Consider the following 18,963-nt stretch of genomic DNA (forward strand, 5'->3'; position numbering starts at 1 on the left):
CCCCCCCCCAAACCCCAGTGCCTCGAAATTAAGTTTATTTTTTCAATTTGTTTTTAAGTGAATTTGTTTCTTACTACTTGATGAGTGGTAGATTTATACTCATCTAAGGCCTTTTTAGTTCAACTATTAGTGTCCTTGATGCCTAATGTCACGATCCAATTTAGGATCATGACCGACGCTAAGGAGAAGAGTTCCAAAGCAAGCCTTAACCAAAAATTTACATAAAACAATGTTTTGGGCATATCCTGAAATTACCTGTAACAAAAATCAATAACACAGCTAACCAATCTCATCCTTTTTTCACCTTATTCATCAATCTATTCGAAGATTAAAAATACTAATTCCAACTCCAAAACATAAATCTCATACTAGGCACCAGTTTAAAATACGAAAGAATACTCATAACTTCTAATAAAAGAAATGACTATGGAGCGACTCTAAGAATTTTAACGACAGTCTTAACAACTAATAAGCTTGTTATCCACGCGAACAAGTGCGGGGCTCACAAAATATTATCAGCTCGAAAGCTCTAGACCTTACCAAAGTCACATTTATTCTCTGTAGAAAAAATATAGTGAGGAGTGAGACTCTAATTCAGTGAGTACTAATACTTGACCACAACCATTTTAATGAGGGACAAGTCAGATAACATGCTAGTATGATAATCAAATGGTGAAGTAATGTTTTTTAAGAAATCATATTAATATCCATCTCATGTGACTCATATAAGCAAAATCAATGTAAACACTTAATAGTAAACTCATAAAACACTTATATATCAAATCTTATAGTTGGGACGTTCCCATATATGAATCATGTTATCAGTGTGACTTCTCTTTACGAAACAACCTATAACAGTGAACTCCTCACAAAGGAGTTAAATATTATCGGTTGATCCCTACATGAGGGATATCGGTAACAGTATACTAGTTCTACCTTCCCACTAGCAAGGTTTTATCAGTAATCGGTAATTACAAGGTGCATCAGGTCTAACGATCCCACCATTAGCTACGAGATTCATCAAGGTCTACTCCCATTTATATTTTTCTTATAATTAGTAGAAGCATTTTTAAATCGAACAAAGCATTTAATCTTATTAAATCCTATCATTTCAAAGCTTAAAAATCACCTGCCAAAGCTTAACAATCACCTGTCAAAATACTATTTTTCAAATAAGTGTAAAACCTTATCAATAACAGTAATCATATCTTGTAAAAATGAGATCATCTCAAATAATTTTTCAGTATCATATCCAGTAAAAGACTTGTTCTTCATGCAAGTTCAAAACATTCAGTAACACATTTACTTTATAAACCATGTGAAAATCATGCAAATTATAAAACATCAATTGTGGTAAGATTACTACTCACAGTACTGGTGTTGAAATACCAAGTTCGCAACTCGAGTAATTTGTATGAATCCCTTTGGTAAATCTATAATCAAATTCATATCAATTTCTAGTTAGATTATATGTTTAACCTAATTCTGTAACTATTTAAACCAAACCCTCAAGTTTCAGGTTTGATTCTCAATGTGGCAAAGTATCTTGATATTCTACACGACCTAGTAATTTACTAATTTTATATTTTTGCCTAAGTGTAAAATTGGTTGCCTAACATGTTCCAACAAAGAAGTAAGGACAGTAAGTAAAAACACAATATTTTTACGTTGAAACACCCGTCTCAAAAGGTGTAAAAACCACGACCTGTACCCTTACATGATTTAAATCCAACTTCACTAAGTCAACTACGAGCCTCCACAAAAGATAGATTACAAACTTTTCAACCTACCTTAACTTCAAGTTATGGATTTGAACTACAACTCTTGTAATCCTAGGAACTAACTCTAATTCCTAACCTTCAAGACAAACCTCCCAAGGTATGTGTTCCCAACTCTTCGAGTTATCACAACCCGAAGACAACACTCCTAATTCAGTTTATAACTCACTGAACTAAGATTACATCAAGACTCATTCAAAAAGAAAAACTCCTAACACATAAACTCTGTGAAGGATCAAGTTCTCCGATGTGTTCCTTTAGTTCGTTGGTATCACTTGTGAAATCAATTTCTCAATTGATCTTTTTGCTTTGTAAGTGCACAAGTATTCTGAACGACTTCACTACTATTTAAGCTCAATTCTTCATAAAGCTATTGTTTAGTTCAAACTCCTTATTGACTTGAACTCTCTTGACTTAGAGTTCTACTTCAAGTAAGACTCCTTCTTCAATTCAAACTCTTAGATTCTTTGGACTTCCTCTTCAAATTACATTCATTGATTCGTTTGTATTGTAGCCGAACTCCAACATTTCAATTCAGCAGTAACTTGAAGAGTTCTACTTTAAGTGAGACTCCTTCTTCTATTCAAACTCCTAGCTTCTTTGGACTTCCTTTTCATATTACATTCATTGATTCTTTTGTATTGTAGCCGAACTCCAACATTTCATTTAAGCAGTAACTTGAATATTTCTACTTTAAGTGAGACTCGTTCTTCAATTAAAACTACTTTCCTCTTTAAACTCCTTCTTCAAATCAAACTCAATAATTTTTTCTCTTCAATTCATCAGATGTTTATTTCTGTGGGGTTTCTCACGAAGTTAACATTATCCATTCCTTTATTTCTGCACTCCTATATTTATTCATTTTAGAAGCTTTCTCGAATTCAACAGCTCGTGACCGTGTACCTTTGGACCATGTTGACGGACATGTTTCTTATTTCTTTGTAAAATCATTAAAACTGCATAAATCCCAAAAAAATTCCCTTTTTTGATGATGACAAACCTCTTTTCTTTGTGCATTCAAATAGTTTTATCTATAGACACTGAAGCATGAAATACTAACATGAAACAAGTTAATCAATAGGTTATAAACGCTGCACAACTCTTATCTTCCCCCTTTTGGCATCATTGAAAAGCTATGTCAATCCTATAATAAATTAGCTAGACTGATCAGTTAAACTATTCATGGTCAATGCTATCACCAAGACAATAAGATAACAACTTCATGCAACATAATAATGTATTATAGAGAGCAAAAACATGAGCCATTAAAGCAATCAATAATCAATCCATTAAACTACCAGATAATGTTTTATATAAGATCGAAGTCATATTGAATAAAGCAAAATCTATTGAGCAATAATCAAAAAATAAATACATGACATGAGTAGAGTAAATCCAGAGGCACTAACATTGGAAGTGAAAAAAAATGGAACAAGTGGAGATATTAGTGTCAACAATCTTTATCAAGAACAATCTTTACAGCTTAAATTCATATCGGATTTTTTTTCATAAGCAATATGACCAACCTCCAGTTCAACAATCTTATCAGTGAAAATATTACTTCAACCTATTCATTGGAGTATCAGTTTTCCTCATTGAAGCATGTAGGTCAGCAAGGTTCATCTGTTTAATAACTTTTTTTTTGAAAGACCATGCATGAATTAGAATTGAGTATTCGTCAAAACTTACAATGAAAATCATGCTATTTTTTTTTCATGCTAGCTCTAAGATAATGACATCTTGTTGACAACTTTAGATTTCTAGATGAGATTTCAAGGTGGAATAAAAAAAATGTGTTTCAGGAGTTGATTCTTCCTCATCAACTGAAAATAAGAAACTATTTGCTTTAAGCTTGCAAAGAAATCCAAGAAGACAAAGTGAGAGAGAACAATTTCAAAGAATGAGACTCTTGCATTTGGACGACTAATTTTTTCTGTATTAGAACAATTAATACATGGAACATGAGTGCTCAACTGTTTTACTTTATACAATATTAACCTCTATCAATATATAACATACCTGATAAGAGAAATTTTGTGATCATCATTGCTTGTTTTACCATTTCTCTACACAATCTAATACAAAATTAGGTTAAAAGAAGTCAAGGATCTGGAATTGGGACACACAACTAAATGTGTAAGTAAAGTTAGGAGAACAATTATTCTAGCCAATCATTGAGGGGTTTTCATGCAATCATAATAATCCCAAAGTCTAACTTATTTTTTTTTTATTTATAATGCTCCCTACTTAGTTTCACAATCCATCATTTGTTGTTTGACAAAGAACAATGTGATCCAACAACCACATACTTTAGTGGATAAATAACTTTCAAGATTTATTGTTCACCTATCAATATGCCCTTAGTTTGTTCAACGATTGAAACATGTGAGTACAACGTGTTCCAATGCACTCTCATCAGTTTCACTTGAATTCTCACTCTCTTTTTTTAAAAAATAATCTCACTTTCTTCTCCCCTTACACATGCATTAGCTCCACATGTTCTTTTTTTTTTTCTTCAAAATGACACGTTCTCCCTTTTTGTGAAGTGAGCGAAAGGAACTTTTGTTTGTCTTCATTCATATCACTTAAGCAAGAAATAACTATCTCTTACTTCCTTTCAGCTTGACCTGCAAAATAGCTTAAGGGTTAGCCTTAGGAACCCAGACAAGCTTGGGTCCTTTCTTATGATCAAAAGTGTGAATCAAATTTCTTCTCGCCCATCTAGGCAACTGGTTAGTGGACCTGTTTTCTGCCAACAGGAATAAATCTGTTTCCAATTGCTAATTTAGTAATTTTTTTTCTAAAATCATTAGTAACTGGACACTCAGTAGTTGAATGACCAATTTTTCTACAAATATAACATAAATCTTCAGAGATAATATTTTCTTTATGGAATCCCATGTCAGCCTTCCCATTGTGCACCCTATCACTCCATTTGTTAACAATTCTAGATGTGTGAGTCCATCTATTTTCCTTCTCAAACTTTACTTATATCAGAGAGATTTCAATGTTTAATTTCCTCACCTTTTCTTTTCAAAAAAGTCATTTTTGCATTTTTTCAACTCTTTTTCCAGTTTTTCTTCAGTTTCACTCATTTTTCCTCTTCCTTTTTCAGTTACTGTCATCCTTAAAATTTCAGACTTTAGATCTAGGTTAGATGACTCAAGTTTTTCAACGTGTTTCTTGAGACAACTGTTTTGTTTATCCGTTATAGTTTTTTCATCTTTGAGTTCCACGTACTCAAATTTTTGGTTTGCAAAAACTTTAAATAACTGATCTTTTTCACATGTTATCAATTAACCTATATAACAATTCGATTAATTTAATTTTTGAAAAAGATGCAATTTTTCTTTAAGATTAATAGAACTAACCTCAGAGTTTTCATCATCTTCGATGTCTGAATCTCCTACAGCCATGACAGTTGTTTCATCTTCTTCATCATAAGTAGAAACCATTGCACATTCCTTTTCTTTCTTTTCTATCTTCTCTTTCCACCAATTAGCTTTCCATTGTGGACAATCCTTAACATGATGATCAGTTTTGCCACCTTGTAGCAACCATTTTGAGATTTATCATTTACCTACTTCATTTGATTGGTTTCCTTCTTTTCATTTTCCTTCACCTTTTTGAGATAATTCTTAAAGCCTTTTTCTAGAAGTGCTATTTGGTCCTCATCATAATCAGTATCTTCACAACCAGACACTTTCAGGCTAGTGCTTTTTTGCTAAGCATTTCATCAAGTGTCATGATGGAGATGTCTTTAGCTTCTCTTATGGCAGTTACTTTTACATCCCATTTATTTTTAGGAAGGATACTTAGACCCTTATCAACATGTTCTTCAGTGAGGATTTTTCCCAGTGATGACAACTCGTTCATCAACTTAGTGAGTCTAGTAATCATTTCTAACAGAGGCTCACCTTCCATCATTTTGAATGTTTCATATTCAGTGAATAGCATGACTACTTTTAATTTCCTCACTTGACTTGTTCCTTCATGAGGATTAACAATGCATCCCAGATTTCCTTAGCAGTAGTACAATTTGAAATTCTGTTGTACTCATCCGGTCCAAGACCACAAACAAGAATGTTTTTGGTCTTTAGCATTTTCGTGAGAGTTGATAAATCTTCCGCAGTGAAGTCAATCCTAACCTTTGGTACTTTAACTCTTTTGACAATCTTCATTGGAATAGTGGGTCCTACAATTATCCTATCCCATAATTCATAATCTTCCGCTTGAATAAAGTCCTCAATGCGTGCTTTCCACCAGCCAAAGTGAAACCCATTGAATATTGGGGGTCTGACAATTGATTGTCCTTCGTTGTGACCAATAGGTGGTGCAGAATTCATCTTGATCTTTTATCTTAGGTGTTAACCTATAAAAGATAACATGCTTTGATACCAATTGATATTGTAGACGACCTAGTAATTTACTAATTTTATATTTTCACCTAAGTGTGAAACAAGTTGCCTAAACGTGTTCCAACAAAACAGTAAGGACAATAAGTAAAAACACAATATTATTACGTGGAAACACCCGACTCAAGGTGTAAAAACCACGACCTTTACCCTTACAAGATTTAACTCTAACTTCACAAAAGCAACTACGAGCCTCCACAAAAGATAGATTACAAACTTTTCAACCTACCTTAACTTCAAGTTATGGATTTGAACTACAACTCTTATAATCCTTGGAACTAACTCTAATTCCTAACCTTCAACACAAACCACCCAAGGTATATGTTCCCTTGTTACATCCCAAAACCACATCGTAGAAGTTAGGGCCAATCTCGGATTGCAATCGGCGTACTTGACCTCTCGGAGTTCTTGTACAAGCCCTTACATATCGTTCATCGCATATACATGAAAAGTAGTACGAAATTAAAACTTTTCACAAAATATTTCATAGTCTTTGAAAAATCTTTGATATAAAATCATAGGAAATACTAAGTCTAAATCTCATCAAACTTAGACACGAGAATACTTTGGGACATGACCCATACACAATAGGAATATAAAAATACTTAGTCTATTGCAATACTTCAATAAGAAACATAAAAGACATCTATGGCCTCGAGTCAAATGAGGACATACTTCAACTTCACTTGAACGTTGTTACAATCCAAGTCTTGCTTCCCAAATGCTCCTCACCTACCAACAACTATAGAGATAGATAAAAGCATGAAATTAGTACAACCACATGTACTAATTATGACATAATGCATAAAATCATGAAAACGAAGATTTATTGGAAATATGCATCTTTACATTTAAATAACATAATATAATCATAAGAACAACATTTATCAACTAAGAAACACATAAGATAACATTTAAGAAATTATTCTCATTTTCGAGGCAATATTACAGTAGCCTATATTCATTGTACAGTGAATTACTTCACTGTAACAGTGAAGTACTTTCTCTTCCCTTTTACCACTTTCTAGCATGTAGTATTCTCACTTAAAGCTATCCTAAGACTCACTTAAGAAACAAAAAAAGAGACCGCCCATACAACGTCTCTAAGCATGCCTAAATGATCCTCAAGACTTACTTATAATAACACAGCTACACACTTACTAGACACCATATACATGAACATGAGATCCTTCTACCAAGGTGATTCCAAGTCTCACTTGAGTGAGTTGTGAAGTGACCGCCCATACAATCCCTTACACACACTTAAGAGATCCTATAGACTACCTAGGATAGAATCATTCTCACTTAACACAACAACATATAGATAATATGACCTTGTCTTTCCAAAAGCTATTAAAAGACTTACTTAAGTAAATCAAGAAGATAACGTCCATGATTGACCTCTTCAAGATTACCTAAGTAATCCTTAAGACTACCTAAGTTAATCATATATACTTAGTCAACCATTTTCCCCAAGTCATTCTTAAGACTTATTTAGGTAGATAAGAAGTGACCATTCCTATGCCCCCTTCACACCTTAACTAGACAACCCTTAACTACTCTAGATAAGTACTTGTTAATTTAACATACTTTCTTACTTTAGTCATCATATTCATTAGTTCATCTAAGACTCATTAATCACATAAAGGACATTCAAGAAATGGTCTTGGACAAGACCTAGGGACTCTGACTAACACCTTCAAGCCTATTGTGCAATGTCTAGATAGCGTCCCATAACACCACTTAAACTTCATAGAACTTCTCTAATGCTAGTAAGTATCACATATGATGAGAATAGACAATAATCGACATAGACCATGATAGCAAGACATGGAATCCAGTAATTTTAACATTCTCTGATGAGGGTGTTTTACTTGACAATTAGAACTTGGACACATCCCATGTAGGCACATGGTTAAGGAATATGAGAGGTAATCTAGTCTAATTCTTTAACTAGAACTACTTTCCTTACCATACTCACTCGGTGCTAGCCTTTGTTCCCATAGAGTAATTCACACTTAAGCTCATATAAAGGGGTTCATATCAAGTTCATAACCCATTAACATTTACCCTACCAAAGAGGTCCTCTAGGCTACCTTACAATGGAAAAAAGAAGCTCATCATGACTTTCCTAAGGTATGATATGATGCCGTTCCATCCAATCAACCTTAAGTCTATCATTTCTTTACTTGAAGGATACCATTACTACTTTCGTCTTCAACATTCATAACCTTAAACACTAGAATTTCAACTTCAACATTCATAATTGAAGTCTAAAATACATAAAATAAAGGGAATTAGGGTAGTGTACCACCACTCCATCCTCAACACCACAATTCGATGCTAAATCATCCAATTCAATGCCATAAGGCCCTTACCAATGACCATGAACATCAATTCAATACAAAAAGTATCATACTCAATGAAACTAGGTAAATTCAATAAAAATTCATCAATCTTATACAACCTAGATATAAATTTAATATAATTATTACTTCAATCAGTAGCCCATAGAAAACTACACTAGAATTCATAAGCATTAACTAATTATAAAGTAACCCATAAGGTAGTCAAAAACTAGGATTCATCAATTACATGGGTTTATAGGTTAATTGAGTTAAAATAATCAAATTAATAACGATTCAATTAATATTCAACGCTTAAAAACCTTTAATGCAATAACATTGTGCAGGGATTGAAAGTTGATTTTGTTTTTAAAGATGAAGCAACAAGATTGTTAAAACTATATTTGAAAATTTTCTCCACATGTAGTTGGATAAAAATTTTATCATCATCAAATGGTTGCAAATTGATTTGAAACCGCCTTGAACCAATCTTCAACCTCGATAAATCATTGGATCGTTGAATCATGTGCTCTAATACCACATGTTTGGTTTGAAAGTGAATAAAGCGTTGTGCGTAAACTTACAATTGCATATAATATGATCAATATATCAGATGACAAATAAAAAAAAATTTAAAAATCAATTATTAGTACGATTTGGCTAAGACCAACATATTATAAAACTAATATTGGAAAGCATAAACCATATTGGAAGAAATATCCTCATAAACAAAACTCTCTAAACGAATACATTGTGGATACTATTATGTTCTTGATATGATATGATAAGTCTTCAATTTATAGAGTTCTAAACTTTTCCTTTATGGAGAGAATAACCAAATATGGAAGAAAATATAATCTTTCAGTAAAAATACAAACATTTATGGTAATGTTTTGACTTTTTTTTGAAGGGAAAACTAGAACTTAAATGTGATAATAAAATCAGAAAATTTATGCATCTTGCTATACGTCAATAAAGATCTCAATAATAATCCTATAATAATAAAATTGAAAGAATTTCATGGGTTACCATAGAGAAGCCAATCAACGATCAAAGGAATTGATTTTCTTCCAGAACCAAGTTACAAGCAGAAGTCTATATAAAGCAGACCTTCTAAGGAGGTATACTTTAGCAACTTCACTTGACAATTTCATATTCATTATTTCATTTTATCAAATAATTGTAATCACTCTAGTTGCTTTGCTAGTGAAGACAAAGAAAATATAGAGAAAATAAAAGGCTACTGTCTATCAGTAGAAGACGTATCAAACTAGTAATTGAAATCTTTCTTGTTTCAAACACAAAGGCTATCGCATCAGTATACACAAGTTAGAATCATGGCTGCGGAAATGTTTGTAACCCAATCAAAATAGACTAGGCACTATTTAGGAAGACTCATTTAGATTCTTTCTATAACTATTTTTTTATTTATCTTGAACTATTTCTTTCCTGCAAAAAAGTAGACTAATGTTGATGAAGCAGTGTCGGATGACATTTTTTGATATAGACCGTGTCCGCCTATTCGAAACTGCATTTTTAATTGTTTATCCTTGTAAAATAAACTAAAAAGAAAAAAATGTAAAAATTTGCGTAAAGAAAAACATGTACCAGTTAAACATGTTTAGTAATTTCCATTATGCAAACAATCGACTTGGTTGTTCTTTCTAAAATACTTTTTTTTGTGTGGCATCTGCATTCCTTGATCACCAAATCAATCTTGTGATTTCCTCCACTGGAATCATAAGACATACAAAAATGTGTAAGTAGGATCATTTATATTAGACATAGGTATAGATGTGTTGTTAATTTTGTATTCCTAAGATACTTAAAACAAAACTTTGAAGAACTTGGTAAGAAACAATAAAGTTAAGTTTAATCAGTTTTTTCAAAATTAGAAAATTAAGACTAGCAGAGAAAATTGTATCAGAAATTGATTAGAAATAATATAAAAATATTTTTTTTTGAAAGAAGGAAACTCGAGCCCACTGAATACCCCTTAAGGAAATTATTATACTTAACTACCCGAGGTTACCAGAGTATATCCTCCCAAGATAGAACGATCTTATTCACCAGTGTATCGGTACCTAAAACCACGGTGTTAGTAATAGATTTAGCAATAGTAGAAGAAGTCTATAAAAAAGTTGTTCTTAAAATTAGAGGAAATCCATCAATTTATAGAAAACAAAGGTTAGTATGAAAAACTTCTTATTGTGTCTTACCGGAAAGGTCACAAACCTCTGAAAAAGGCACAATCTTTCAGAAAGGTCACCACATTTAATAAAATTCACAACTTTTCGTAAAAGTCACAACTTTCCATAAAAGTCACAACTTTTCATAAAAGTAGCAACTTTTCATAAAAGTCGCAACTCTTCATAAAAGTCGCAACTTTTCATCAAAGTCAAAATTTTTTATAAAAGTCGCAACTCTTCATAAAAGTCGAAACTCTTCATTTTCCATTCACACCTTTTAAAACACATCATTCCCCCACATGAATGGAGAATGTCTCCAAGACAAAGAAACAGACAAGTATGTATAGTTTACAAGCAAGAATTAATTGCATCTGGATAAGTATGTTTCCCCTTAGACTCTTCGTAGTGAACACATGTCTAATATACTCCGTCAATTGATAGAATCTATATATTTCAACCGTCGAGTTTTGGTATATACCTAGAGAATCATCAGTCACAGAATTAACCTTTTACTGTTTATGGTTCTTACAGTTGTGTTTGTTTCATCCATGAACACCTCCTTGTTTCATGAGTTTGTAGAGAAATGAGATTTTGACAATCATCCTCTTTGAAGTGACTTACACTTCACACTCACGTAGGTGGTTTATAAACGTGCTATCACGTAGATACACTATTTGGTCACATATACCAAACTTAGCAAATAATTAAAAACTTTAAGATTTATTAAATCATTAACAAGTCTTAATGTTGTATCGTCAATGTTTTATCATTGTTCCGGAGCATTGTCTCCATTATGTGAATGGATTGAGTTAGTTGAAAATACCGAACTGTCAGTCACACCTTTGTTTTTCTCCTTGAACCTAGCTCTTGGGATCTCCAGTCTGCTAGATAGAATTACCTTCACGATGACTTATTCTAAGCCGTAAACTCATTCCCTTAGATGATCTTTCAACTTTCTCTCTAGTTATGCCTTGTGTATAAGTGGATCGAACACATTATTCTTTGAATTTACATAGTCAGTTGTGATAATTCCACTAGAGAGTGGTTTTTTAACAGTAGCATGTCTATGTCTCATATGAGAAGACTTTCCGTTATATATCATGCTCCATGCCCTACCTATTGCATCATGACTATAAAAGTGTATGCATATTGATGTCAATGGTTTAGGATAAAAAAGAATATCTCTAAAAAAAGTTCGGAGTCTTTCAACTTATTCACCTACCTTATCTAGAGCATCTAGCTCACATATTATTGTAGAGCTAGCGATACGTGTCTTTTTTTTGGAAGATTTCGAAGAGACTGCTCATCTATCAAGAATAAATACATATCCAATCGTGCATTTTACTTCATTTGTTCGGTGATCCAGTTTGTATCACTATATCCTTTCAATGCTGCTGGATATTGTCAAAATACAAGATGTAGTTTTGAGTATTTCTTAAGTACTCCAAAACTCTTTTCATTTTCATATAGTGAGTTCAATTCCGATCACTTGTGAAATGACTAAGTTAATTAATAGCACATGTTATATATGATCTCATACATTTCATTATACATATCATACTTCCCAATTTTGTAGCACAATTCAATTGTGATTCACTTTCTTTTTACTCTTTTGAAATGTAAAGCTCACATTTATTGTAGACTTGACAATATTGAAATCCAAATATTTGAACTAGTCAAATTCCTTTTCAACGCAATGAGATCGTGACAATGCTAAACATTATGGAGTTCTAAGGATTCTTATACCTAAGATCGAATCAGTAACTCTAAAATTTTTCATGTTAAACTTGTTTTCTAGCATACGTTTAGTAGCATTTATGTCGTTAGTGTCTCTATTAATGATCAACATATCACCAATATACAAACAAACAATGACCTTAAGATTTTAATGTAAACACATTTATCACTTCCATAATTCATATTCATTTGCCAACATGGTTTGGTCAAATTTCTTATGTCATTGTTTGGGTGCTTTCTTTTGTCCATAATGTGACAAGTTCGCATACTTTCTTTTCTTTACCAGGAATCACAAAATCCTCGGGGTGTTCCATCTAAAGTTCTTCCTACAATTCTCTATTTAAGAGAGTTGTCATTTGATGAATTCAGAGGTCATATACCACAACTAACACAATTAACATCCAAATAAATGTAATTCTAGGTACTGGCGAGTATGTGTCGAAAAGATCAAAACCTTGTTTTTTTGTCTTGCTTTATATTTGTCAACAATTCCATTGACTTTCATTTTTCTTTTGAGGATTCACTTTGAACCCAAAATTTTATTTCCTGGAGGAAGATCAACCAAATTTCAATAGGATTTCTCAAGATTAAAACAATCTCATTGTTGACACCATCCGTCCAAAAAGATGAGTCTACATAAGACACAAGAAAGGTTACAAAATCATATTCGAAGAAAGTAGATGTCATTTGACATTTATTACGCCTCTGAGATAATCTCTTTATTAAGTACATTCTCCCTTTGTTCTTTCCAAGGTTGTGTAGACATTTCACTAGACTACTCAAGTCTAATATTACAATCCACAGTCTTATGTCCTATTTTCATCCTTTTAGGAATAGGAACTTGGACTGGCTATACACTCCCACACTTTAAAATATTTCAAGTTGGATTTCATTCGTTGTAATTTCTCATATGGAGTAGATTGTTTCTTGAACAAACAAAACTTTTTATTTCTTTCTTTATGAAAAGACAAAACTTTTTGTTGTTCCCTTTTGCGGTAAGGATAGTTCCTCCACATAAGTTTTGTGTTAAACTTGAAATTATAAGTAATGCAACCATCATTTCCTTCAAAGTTTGGTTTTTTCTCATTAGATTGAGGTGAATAGGGCAATAATTTGATGAATAATTCTACTTTACAAACAAATTTAAGCAAAATGAGATTTATACTCTCCATTCCCATCACTTTTTATCTTTTTTTCAACTGATTTTCAACTGTAATATTATATTTTTTAGACATTTCTATTGTTTCATCCTTATCATTCAGCAAATAAACATAACTGTATAAAATGCAATTGTCAATAAAAGTTATAAGATACTTTTTTGCACCACAAGATGGTGTTGACTTCATATGACAATTGAAATTGTAAATCAACTCTAAGGGATTGGAATTTCTCTCAATCAGATTTATAAGAATGGTCACCATACTTAGATTCCACACAAACTTGACATTTTATTTATTGCACTTAAAGTTTGACAAAAATTCTGAGTTGATCAATTTCCTTGCAAGATTTTGTAATTGACATGCCCCAAGTGTTCATGTCACAAAGAGTTTGACTCAAGCAAATAAGGACAAATAAACATATTGAGTTTGAAAAGCTCTCTACGAGGTAGCGTTTTCTCACAAATATGTTATTCCAACTTCTTATAAGCTTGTGTGACACAAACATTGTTTAGAGTCAACACCTTGTCAAATATCCTTTTTGGAAGGAGTTTTTCGTAACTTTCAATTTGATTGTTATACAACTACCCATGAAAAAGTTTCAGGGTCCAATAAAGGTAATATAGTCCAAAGCTTCTTTTACAAAACATGACAAATGACTATTCACCAATGTTCATGTCTATACAAATAGTTATATTTAATAGACATATCTTTACATGAAAAATCACAACATTTTAAGTGACATTTTTTCATAAAAGAACGCAATCATTTTGAACAAGTATATATATAATTTGGTAGTTTCATACTAGTCATACCATATACTAGTAAACGAGAAACTCAATGACCACAATATAAAATATATTTTAAGAATTTGGTGGTCTAACATAATACAAAAGTATCACTGAATTTCATATCTTTTACTCCAAAATTAAATTAGACACCTAGTCAAATTTTATCTTTATCATAAGCAAAGAACCCCCATATTTTAAATATAATCTCAAAAATATTTTTCAAGTAAATGAAAATAATTTTTCCACATATTTTCCAAGACTAACAAAATGTCATTGACAACATGAAACCTCTATTGAAAAAATTATTTTACGAAAGAATTACAATGCTTCAGTTCTCTTTGAGAATCTTTAGATAGAGTCAAAGTTCATTTCATAGAGGCACAAACTCACAAACCCTAAATCACCGGTCTTTTCATCTATCACAATAGACATATCACTTAGTATTTAGATGTTTCTATATAACAGTGAAGTTTATAGAATACCAAAAGTACAACACAAATTTAGTAGGTGAAGTTTTCATATTCTTCCAAATCAATTGCATATTCTAATTTATCCAGAGTAGAAAACTACAAAAGATTTTGGTCAACAAAAATCAAACACAATCAAATTTCACACGGAGTACAAAACTAAAAATGTTTTTTTCTCCAAAACAGAATAAAATATATCTTTTGTCACATAGAAATGCTTTTATTTTCAAATGATTTTCCAACTATAACATTTTGACATACTATTTTATCAAACTAAAATGTGCATCTCTCATTCTGCAAACTAAAGAATTTTAAAGGCAACACTTTTTGTTAAAGAAAATTCATTCAAAAATCACATGGTTTGAAGATTTTTTCCATAGACATACATGATAAGTAACAGAAGTGTTAACTTTTAGAAACTATTTTCCTCGTTAGATAAATAATTAGAATGTTACTTGATGTAATCTTAAACCAAAATACCACAAATTTTTCTAGTACATTCTTACTTCAACCTTGCTACACAAATCATCAAATTCTAGAGAAGTAATACATTAATCTTCTACTTCCATGATATGTTTCTCTCAATTAGTATACCAATAATTTCCTTAAGATTGTTCTTAATCTTGTACTCCTAAGATACTTAGAATAAGACTTTGAAGAACTTGGTAAGAACAAAAAAACTTTAAATAGTATTTTCTAAACTAGAAAATTAAGACTAATAGAGAAAATAGAATCAGAAACTGATTAGAAACAATATAAAATATTTTTCTCGAAGAAAGAAAATCGAGTCCACTGAATACACTGTGTCCCCTAAAGGAAATTATTCTCCTCAAGTACCCGAGGTTAATGGAATATATTCTCCCAGGATAGACGATCTTACTCATTGGTATATTGTTACCTAAAATCACGGTGTCAGCGAACTACTCAACGATAGTAAAGTACACTTTGAATACTAAATAGTAGTAGAAGAAGAAGTCCAGAAAAATATGTTCTTTAAAGGAAATCCCTCAATTTATATAAAACAAAGGGTAGTGTGAAAAAGTTCTTATTGTGCCTTACCGGAAAAGTCACAATCTTTCAGAAAGGTCATCACCTTTCATAAAAGTTATAACTTTTCATAAAAGTTATAACTTTTCATAAAAGTCACAACTCTTCATAAAAGTCGCAACTTTTCATCAAAGTCACAACTCTTCATAAAAGCCGCAACTATTCATTTTCCATTCTCACCTTTTAAAACCCAACAAGATGTACCCACCCTTTAACTTGGCTATAATTGGCATTTATGTCGTGCAATTTTGAGTGTCCGCAAGTAAACATTTAAACTTGTATAAAAATCCAACAAGTAGGGTGCTATATTGGATGTGAATTGCCATATAAGACGTCATATAGGACATATGTGTCTACTTAAATAATTTTATACAAATTTAAGTGTCCAATTATACACACTCAAAATTAAAAAGGTATAAATAATCGTTGGAACGAAGTTAAAGATCACATTTATGTCTCAATCATGTAAACTATGCAAATAAGAAGCAATATCATTAAGAAGATATAACGTTTAGACAAAAGTAAAAGATTTTTTTTTTTGAAAATGAAAATATTTTTTTAAAACAAACTTAAAACTTTTGTCTCTCAAAATTAATTTTTAATAAAGATCAGCCAAACACAATTTGATTATTAAAAAAAACATTTTTTCAAATAAATTAACCAAATATAAATTATTTTTTTCAAAAACATTTTTAAAAAGTATTTGTACAAATAAACTGTTTTAGAAGTAATGCAAATTGACTCTAAAGTGGGATTTACAATAAATCAAGGTGGTAACTGAAAAGATAGAGACAGGTTAGCTGAGACAAAAGAGAAATAAAAGTGGTAGAATGTTGAAGTATGTTGAAAATTCATCAACTTAAAGTTGAAGAGATATACCTTCTCCAAAACCATGGAGTTGTCTTCTACTGTGTCTTCCATTTTTGGAACAGGAGTCAAGCATTCCTTGTAAATAATCATTGTAAAACTATGAGCACTACTAAAAAAATGGACTTCCTCCAATTTATCTGAATTTAGATCATTGGACATAACTTTTCCACTAAAGCTTTGAAGAAGCAACAAATGATCCTTCAAAAGTAGTATTGTGGCTTCAATATAAAGAGGCTTAATTGTGTATTTCTTAATCCAAGATTCATATACACCATATTCTTTCAATACCCAAATATCTGTCAAATCTCTAATGGGATCAGGCACTGTCTGTTTACCAGCATAACAAATCAATGTCAGAGACTCATTAAGGATTACAAGGCTATAAATTTTTGCATCATAGGGATGACAAGTATGTGGCATCTTAATATCGCGAAAAGTTTCACTAGTCATATCAAAACAGAGAATTATCGGTGTTTCAGCATATGCAGACCAATGATAGGCTCCCTTGTAAAATATCTCGAAACAAGGGAGCCAATGAACACTGGGGAATTCTTCACAATCATAATCGAATACTCTCCATGAACCTATGTTTAAATCATAAATTTCAACTGTTTTCTCCCTGTCCTCGTTTGGATGCCATTGCGGAGGATCCCTGAAAATTTCTGAAAGCTTAACAAACTTGTAGTCATTAGCTATCCAGTCATAGCCAAATCCAAGACCACCTCTCATGGAACGATGAAAACGTACTTTACGTTTGAAAGGGCTCAGTGGAAGTGCCCTGTAATTTCTTGTGGCAGGATTAAATAGGACAATGGCATCGAAATCTGTTAAAACAATCAAACCATTACAAGGACCAATAGTTTCATAACAACGATGACCATGCCTGGAAGTTAAACGTGGTATATATAGATCTGGATAAACAGGCTTAAGATCATTAATATTATCATCATGACCGGAAAGGAAAGACAAGACATTATTATATTCTAATGGTGCTACTTTAATGGAACGTTTCAAGAGAAGTAGTTCATCTTTTATGATGCTGCGGTTTCTATGAAGATTAATGAAGATAGATGATTGTATGAGATCGTATAAAATTTTGGAAATGCATTTGAATCTTATGAGAGATTTCACAGGAATTCGCAAAAGTATGTTAATTAACATATCATCACATAAATTCTTCATATTTCCACCGGCCATCGCAATGTGCATTCTCTAAAAACTATCTATGGTGTAAAAGCTTTAGCATTTCATTAGCTAGGAACTTAATATCTGTTTTTGATTGGATCTTAACAAATTATCCGTCAAACTCGCATCTTGTGATTCTGAGGTTTATCCCGTGCATCATTTTTTTTTCTCTTTTAAAAAAGAGAGTTTAATATATATGTACTATATTAAAGGCATGAAACAAATGTTTGTTTGAATTTTTTGCACGCTACCATGAACAAGATCATCCTTTCACTTATTTCCTCAAGTTATTCATTAATCAATTTTATAATCTTAAAAATTGAGGAGTCCTAAAATATACTATGTTATTAACCATATGTTTAGATATTATATTTATTATTACATAATTATTTTTAAAATTATAATAAAATTTTTAATGGATCAAATATTCGTTTATGGTGTACGTTTACTAATATAGTAGATAATCGTTTGGTAGTGTATTAAAAGAAATAGTTTAGGTCTTATGTATGGTATTATGTAGTACTAGTTTTTTTGGTAGAATTTGGTCTATATATGAATTAGTTATAAATTAGGGATGACAATTTTAAACAATATTAATGAAATGAGTTCATTTAACTCATATCCAATGACTTGGATCACTCATATTTTAATTGGGTAAATATTAACTTCAAGCTATTTTAAGAGCTCCTACAAATATAGTCAAAATAGGTAAAATATGGATATTCATATCGACCCATTATAGATCATTTCACTTCTCCTTCTACTTGAAATTCTAAAATGTGCTAAAAAATAAATTATAATATTAATTTTTAATTTTAAAAAAATATTAACTTATTTTTCAGAATAATTGGAGGGTAGATGGGGCTGAGAAGGGGCGGGGAAAGAGGGGGATTTTTTTGAAAAACATATTTTTTTTTCGAAAAACAAAAAAAAATATGGGTAGTTTGGGTGGGTGGATGGAGGGGGGAGTGGGGAGGGGTAA

General features: G+C 31.6%; 1 protein-coding gene across 3 annotated transcripts; it reads right to left on the reverse strand.

Annotated features, from left to right (window-relative positions):
* Positions 1 to 6,895: 6,895 nt before the first annotated feature.
* On the reverse strand, positions 6,896 to 18,029 carry LOC107021735 (F-box/kelch-repeat protein At3g06240-like). Of its 3 annotated transcripts, XR_003575043.1 has the most exons (4): positions 16,806 to 18,029; positions 10,571 to 10,622; positions 10,147 to 10,270; positions 6,896 to 6,935 (listed from the first exon to the last, which is right to left on the reverse strand). XR_003575043.1 is itself a non-coding variant. In XM_027912691.1 (2 exons), exons 1-2 carry the CDS (start codon positions 18,003 to 18,005, stop codon positions 10,250 to 10,252), a joined length of 1,221 nt encoding a protein of 406 aa, XP_027768492.1. In that variant the 5' UTR covers positions 18,006 to 18,029; the 3' UTR covers positions 9,824 to 10,249. The 3 variants fall into 3 exon arrangements, 1 of the variants encoding a protein (XP_027768492.1); XR_003575042.1 differs by lacking the exon at positions 10,571 to 10,622; XM_027912691.1 differs by lacking the exons at positions 6,896 to 6,935; positions 10,571 to 10,622 and having other exon boundaries at positions 9,824 to 10,270.
* Between the last annotated feature and the right edge of the window lie 934 nt (positions 18,030 to 18,963).

Source organism: Solanum pennellii, chromosome 1 (assembly GCF_001406875.1).
Source record: "Solanum pennellii chromosome 1, SPENNV200".
NCBI lineage: Eukaryota > Viridiplantae > Streptophyta > Magnoliopsida > Solanales > Solanaceae > Solanum > Solanum pennellii.